Source organism: Amblyraja radiata, chromosome 5 (genome assembly GCF_010909765.2).
Source record: "Amblyraja radiata isolate CabotCenter1 chromosome 5, sAmbRad1.1.pri, whole genome shotgun sequence".
Lineage (NCBI taxonomy): Eukaryota > Metazoa > Chordata > Chondrichthyes > Rajiformes > Rajidae > Amblyraja > Amblyraja radiata.
Window position 1 is genome coordinate 110,165,355 of NC_045960.1, and position 6,725 is coordinate 110,172,079.

The 6,725-nt window shown below is 48.7% G+C and overlaps 1 protein-coding gene across 2 annotated transcripts in view; it reads right to left on the reverse strand.

Annotated features, from left to right (window-relative positions):
• Positions 1-5,886, reverse strand: part of sesn1 (sestrin 1) — an 11,152-nt gene extending 5,266 nt beyond the window's left edge. The window contains exons 1-4 of one of the 2 annotated variants that reach the window (XM_033021969.1): positions 5,650-5,886; positions 4,130-4,351; positions 3,417-3,564; positions 1,424-1,539 (exon numbers count right to left, since the gene is read on the reverse strand). In XM_033021969.1, coding sequence (XP_032877860.1) covers positions 1,424-1,539; positions 3,417-3,564; positions 4,130-4,351; positions 5,650-5,883 — 720 coding nt within the window. In that variant the 5' untranslated portion in view covers positions 5,884-5,886. Of the gene's footprint in view, positions 1-1,423; positions 1,540-3,416; positions 3,568-4,129; positions 4,352-5,649 lie in introns of both variants that reach the window. The other variant, XM_033021968.1, reaches the window with a different exon arrangement.
• Positions 5,887-6,725: the final 839 nt, after the last annotated feature.

The window sequence follows — 6,725 nt, forward strand, 5'->3', positions numbered from 1 at the left end:
ACAACATTATTGGAACAATATTGGAAAGCCATGCCTGGAAGGATGCCTGGATTCAATGACCTTCCTGTGTCTGATTCCATGTATACAGTTCACTGACACTCTGATCACTCATGGCCCAAAGTGATCAATACTTCTAATGCAAAACAAAAACTGATCAGGCAAGTTTGAAATTGATCTCGTCACCAACCTTACTGGTCACGAAGTGGATCAAAATAGACAATAGACAATAGGTGCAGGAGTAGGCCATTTGGCCCTTCGACCCAGCACCGCCATTCAATGTGATCATGGCTGATCATCCCCAATCAGTACCCAGTTCCTGCCTTCTCCCCATATCCCCTGACTCCGCTATTTTTAAGAGCCCTATCTAGCTCTCTCTTGAAAGCATCCAGAGAACCTGCCTCCACCGCCCTCTGAGGGCTTGTACACTTTGGTGTTTAGAAGGATGAGAGGAGATCTCATTGAAACATATAAGATCGTTAAGGGTTTGGACACGCTAGAGGCAGGAAACATGTTCCCGATGTTGGGGGAGTCCAGAACCAGGGGCCACAGTTTAAGAATAAGGAGTAAGCCATTTAGAATGGAGACGAGGAAACACTTTTTCACACAGAGAGCGGTGAGTCTGTGGAATTCCCTGCCTCTTAAAAATAGCGGAGTCAGGGGATATGGGGAGAAGGCAGGAACGGGGTACTGATTGGGGATGATCAGTCCTACTCCTGCACCTATTGTCTATAAGACACTTGGACAGGTACATGGATGGGGAACCATCATCATCATCATCGGTAGACATATAAGCTGGAGAAACTCAGCGGGACAGGCAGCATCTATGGAGTGAAGGAATAGGCGACGTTTCAGGTCGAGACCCTTCTTCAGACTGATGTCGGGGGGGGGGGGGGGGGGGGGGGGTTGGTGGGATAAAGAAAAGAAGAGGCAGAGACAGTGGGCTGTGGGAGAGCTGGGAAGGGGATGGAGGGGAGGGGATGATCGCCATCAACATCATCATCGACAAACATTAACGGTGCCTTATAATGCCATGTACGACAGTGATCGCAACTTCTACTGAAGTGTGGATGGCCGTTGGTTCGCCAGGAGCTCATCCGCCCTTTGACCTGTCTTGTTTTTGGTTCTGCTGGGGGTCCACAGCCCCCTCCTCACCTGACAAACCGGGTGGGGGAGACGGTTTAGTCGCCAACTATCCAACCATGGAGGAGGTAGCACGGGATTACATGGTACCCGTGGCGGAGGGGGTGGAACTCCCACCGACCTGACCTGGAGAAATATGGGCCAAATATGGGACTAGTGTAGATGGTACATCTTGGTCAACATGGGCGTTGGACTGAAGGGCCTGTTTCCATGCTGTACAACTCAGTGACACATTGTAACATCATAAATAGTTAAGACCCACAGAAACATTTTGAGGTTTTACCTGCGCTCGAAAGGTGGGCACATATTGGTCACCGTGTCTGGAAAAGTCTTGGTAGCCATAGCTGGGGTCTTCAAAATGACGAGAGATCTCTCTCGTGTCAATCCATCTCTCGTTATCTGCAGGAAACAAGATAGAAGATTGAGGGGGGATCTTATAGAAACTTACAACATTCTTAAGGGGTTGGACAGGCTAGATGCAGGAAGATTGTTCCCGATGTTGGGGAAGTCCAGAACAAGGGGTCACAGTTTAAGGATAAGGGGAAATCTTTTAGGACCGAGATGAGAAAAACAGAGAGTGGTGAATCTGTGGAATTCTCTGCCACAGAAGGTAGTTGAGGCCAGTTCATTGGCTATATTTAAGAGGGAGTTAGATGTGGCCCTTGTGGCTAAAGGGATCAGGGGGTATGGAGAGAAGGCAGGTACAGGATACTGAGTTGGATGATCAGCCATGATCATATTGAATGGCGGTGCAGGCTCGAAGGGCCGAATGGCCTACTCCTGCAGCTACTTTCTATGTTTTTATCAGCTTTAGATTTTAGACCACACTTTAGAGATACAGCGGGGAAACAGGCCATTCGGCCCACCGTATCCGCGCTGACCGGCTACACACACACACACACACACACTAGGAACAGTTTACAGAAACCAATTAACCTACAAACCTATACATCTCTGGAGCGTGGGAGGAAGCCGGAGCACCCAGAAAAAACCCATGCGATCACAGTGAGAACGTACAAACTCCGTACAGACAGCACCCAAGGTCAGAGACCTGGGTTCAATCCTGACTACAGGATGCAGTCTATATGGAGTTTGCACGTTCTCCCCGTGACCGCGTGGGTTTTCAGTACAGTTTTCAGTATGATTTCAGTATAGGAGTAAAGAGGTTCTTCTGCAGTTGTATAGGGCTCTGGTGAGACCACATCTGGAGTATTGTGTACAGTTTTGGTCTCCTAATTTGAGGAAGGACATCCTTGTGATTGAGGCAGTGCAGCGTAGGTTCACGAGATTGATCCCTGGGATGGCGGGACTGTCATATGAGGAAAGATTGAAAAGACTAGGCTTGTATTCACTGGAGTTTAGAAGGATGAGGGGATATCTTATAGAAACATATAAAATTATAAAAGGACTGGACAAGCTAGATGCAGGAAAAATGTTCCTAATGTTGGGCGAGTCCAGAACCAGGGGCCACAGTCTTAGAAAAAAGGGAGGTCATTTAAGACTGAGGTGAGAAAAAAACTTTTTCACCCAGAGAGTTGTGAATTTATGGAATTCCCTGCCACAGAGGGCAGTGGAGGCCAAGTCACTGGATAGATTTAGGAGAGAGTTAGATAGAGCTCTAGGGGCTAGTGGAGTCAGGGATATGGGGAGAAGGTAGGCACGGGTTATTGATAGGGGACGATCAGCCATGATCGCAATGAATGGCGGTGCTGGCTCGGAGGGCTGAATGGCCTCCTCCTGCACCTATTTTCTATGTTTCTATGTTTCTCCAGCTGCTCCAGTTTCCTCCCACGTTCCAAAGCGATGCAGGTTTGTAGGTTAATTGGCGTTGGTACATTGCCGTGTGTGTGTGTGTGCGTGTGCGCGTGTGCGTGTGTGCGTGGTGTGTGTGTGTGCGTGGTGTGTGTGTGTGTGTGTGCACGTGTGTGTGTGCACGTGTGTGTGTGTGTGTGTACGGGTGTGTGTGTGTGTGTGTGTGTGTGTGTGTGTGTGTGGTGTGTGGTGTGTGTGTGGTGTGTGTGTGTGTGTTGTGTGTGTGTGTGGTGTGTGTGTGTGTGTGTGTGTGTGTGTGTACGGGTGTGTGTGTGTACGGGTGTGTGTACGGGTGTGTGTGTGTGTGTGTGTGTGTGTGTGTGTGTGTGTGTGTGTGTGTGTGTGTGTGATCATTGGTGGGCACTGACTCGCTGGGCCGAGTGGGGTCTGTTTCCGCTCTGTACCTTTAAACCAAACTAAAGGACAAGTCAACATGAAGGAAACTCAACGGATCGGAATTTTACCTGAAGTTGCAACAAATAAACTCTCGGCTTTTTCTCTCTCAAATCTCGTCGCCATTTCCTCTTGACTAGTTCCCTCTTCATCTCTACATTCTTGTAGGCGTTTCATTTTTTCCAGTAAGGCCTCGACTTCAAAGGTGGTTCCTGTGACCTGCTAAAAAGTACAGATAATTCTCACTGCACTGCAGGAAATGGCATCATGGAGAGTTCAAATAAAGAACACATATTATGCGGTTACATTATTTAGCAGCGGAAATCGCTAGACGTATCTGACAGCCTTCAATAAAAATTGGAAGCTCATTCCACACAGCTACCACTCTCTGAGTAAAGAAGTTCCCCCTCATGTTATCCCTAAACTTCTGTCCCTTAATTCTCAAGTCATGTCCCCTTGTTTGAATCTTCCCTACTCTCAATGTGGAAAAGCTTATCCACGTCAACTTTGTCTATCCCTCTCATAATTTTAAAGACCTCTATCAAGTCCCCCCCTTAACCTTCTGCGCTCCAAAGAATAAAGACCTAACTTGTTCAACCTTTCTCTGTAACTTAGTTGCTGAAACCCAGGCAACATTCTAGTAAATCTCTCTAATTTGTTGACATCCTTCCTATAATTGGGCGACCAGAATTGTACACCATACTCTATCTCTATCTACTCTATCTGCATCTCGGAGCCAAACCAAGCACGCCTGGAGAAAGGGTTACCAAATGTTTGATCTTACGTCAACTCTCTCCTGTCCGAGGGGTTGTTCTTCCACACCGTTGCCGTTGGTGACGTCGGGTCCAGATGGGTGTCGGGGTGAGTGGCCTCCGTCGCTGTGTGTTGCGGAGATGATCCCACAGCCAAACGTGAAGGAGGCCAGGGAATGATAGTGCGTGAGCAGGACCAACACATGTATCAGCTCCGCCAGCGACCAGCCGTGATCCTCAGATCTCAACAGCCTCTGCAAACAAAGAACAGTGTTTGTGTTCATAAGGGCACAAGTGATATAATAATTGGGCCATTCGGCCCATCAAGTCTCCTCCGCCATTCGATCATAGACAATAAACAGTAGGTGCAGGAGTAGGCCATTCGGCCCTTCGAGCCAGCACCGCCATCACATTCACATGGCTGATCATTCCCAATCAGTACCCCGTTCCGGCCTTCTCCCCATATCCCCTGACTCCGCTATTTTTAAGAGCCCTCTCTAGTTCTCTCTTGAAAGTATCCAGAGAACCAGCCTCCACCGCCCGCTGAGGCAGAGAATTCCACAGACTCACCACTCTCTGTGAGAAAAAGTGTTTCCTTGTCTCCGTTGTAAATGGCTTACTCCTTATTCTTACAGTACTGGCTGATCTATCTCTCCCTCTCAACCCCATTCTCCTGCCTTCTCCCCATAACCCCCGACACCCGTACTAATCAAGAATCTATCTATCTCAGCCTTAAAAATATCCGTTGACTTGGCCTCCACAGCCATCTGTGGCAAAGAATTCCACAGATTCACCACCCTCTGACTAAAGAAATTCCTCCTCATCTCCTTCCTCAAAGAAAGTCCTTTCATTCTGAGGCTGTGAGTTCTGGTCCTAGACTCTCCCACTAGTGGAAACATCCTCCCCACATCCACTCTGCCCAGGCCTTTCACTATTGTTCTACATTTCACCACAAGATTCAACCTCACACCAATCCCACCACCAAGGGCCAGGTGGCGTAGCTTTAAAGTTGCTGCCTTACAGCGCCAGAGACTCAGGTTCAATTCTGATTGAATGGATTTGATGGGCTGAAAGGTCTCATTCTGCTCCTGGAACTTATAACTATGGGTGCTGTCTGTACGGAGTTTGTACGTTCTCCCTGTGACCACGTGGGTTTTCACCAGGAGCTCCGGTTTCCTCCCACACTCCAAAGACGTGCAGGTCTGTAGGCTAATTGGCTTCAGTAACTTTAGTAAATTGTCCCTTGTGTGTGTGTGTGTACATTTGTTCTCTCTCTACATCGCCGTCTATACCTCCCGTTTCCCCCTCCCCTGACTCTCAGTCTGAAGAAGGGTCTCGACCCCATTCCTTCTCTCCAGAGATGCTGCCTGTCCCGCTGAGTCACCCCAGCTTTTTGTGCCCATCTTCGTTTGTAGGGTAGTTGTGCAGGGCAGCGCACGGTGTGAGGGAGGCAAATAAAATCAGAGCGGCAATAGACAACAGGTGCAGGGGTAGGCCATTCGGCCCTTCGAGCCGGCACCCCCCCCCCGATGGAAATTAAAATATCACTCACTTCGATATGGTCTTTCGTAATGAGCCAGGGCCTGTGAGCAAGGATCTTGTTCACTTGACTCAAAGTCTGAAGCTTCGGAGGAGCAGAGTCGAGCCCGGCTAACCATTTCGGATCCCCGCCAACTTGGAGAAAGTCATTCACGTGAAGGTTTACAAGGTACGAGCATTGGTGCTGCGCTGCTGCCTGCAATACAACGTGGTAAACATTCAGGTTCCATGTCATAATCATAATCATAATATTACTTTATTAGCCACGTATATTTTGCAACGTATATCCTTTGCAACAAAGAGGTCCTTCTGCAGTTGTACAGGGCCCTGGTGTTATAAGTGTAAATTGTCCCTATTGTGAGTAGGACAGTGTTAAGGGCCTGTCCCACTTGGCGATTATTTCGGCGACTGCCGGCATCATTGACTGGCGTATCAGGGTCGCGAAAAGATTTTGAACATTTCAAAATCCAGCGGCGACAAAAAAAATGTGGCGACACTTGAGGAGACACCGCGCGTCGATACGTCATCACGCCGCGCCTTTTCCAGTCACCTGATACATCAGTCAATAATGCCGGCAGTCACCGAAAAAATCGGCAAGTGGGACAGGCCCTTTAGTGTGCGGGGATCGCTTGGCAACACGGTCTCGCTGGGGCGAAGTGGCTGTTTCCACGCTCCAAATAGACAATAGGTGCAGGAGTAGGCCATTCGGCCCTTCGAGTCAATGTGATCATGGCTGATCACCCCCAATCAGTTCCCCGTTCCTGCCTTCTCCCCATATCCCCTCCGACTCCACTAATTTTAAGAGCCCTATCTAACTCTCTCTTGAAAGTATCTTATACCTTTAAACTAAGCTTAATGGCCCTGTCCCACGGTACGAGTTCATTCCAAGAGCTCTCCCGAGTTTAAAAAAAATCAAACTCGTGGTAAGCACGGAGAATGAACGTAGCGGGTACGTCGGAGCTCGGGGACGTCTCTTAGCGGCTCGTAACGCTGACGGCAGGTACTCGGGAAGACTCGCTAACGGCAGGTAAACATGGGAAGACTCGTGAAGATTTTTCAACATGTTGAAATATATCCACGAGAGCCCCG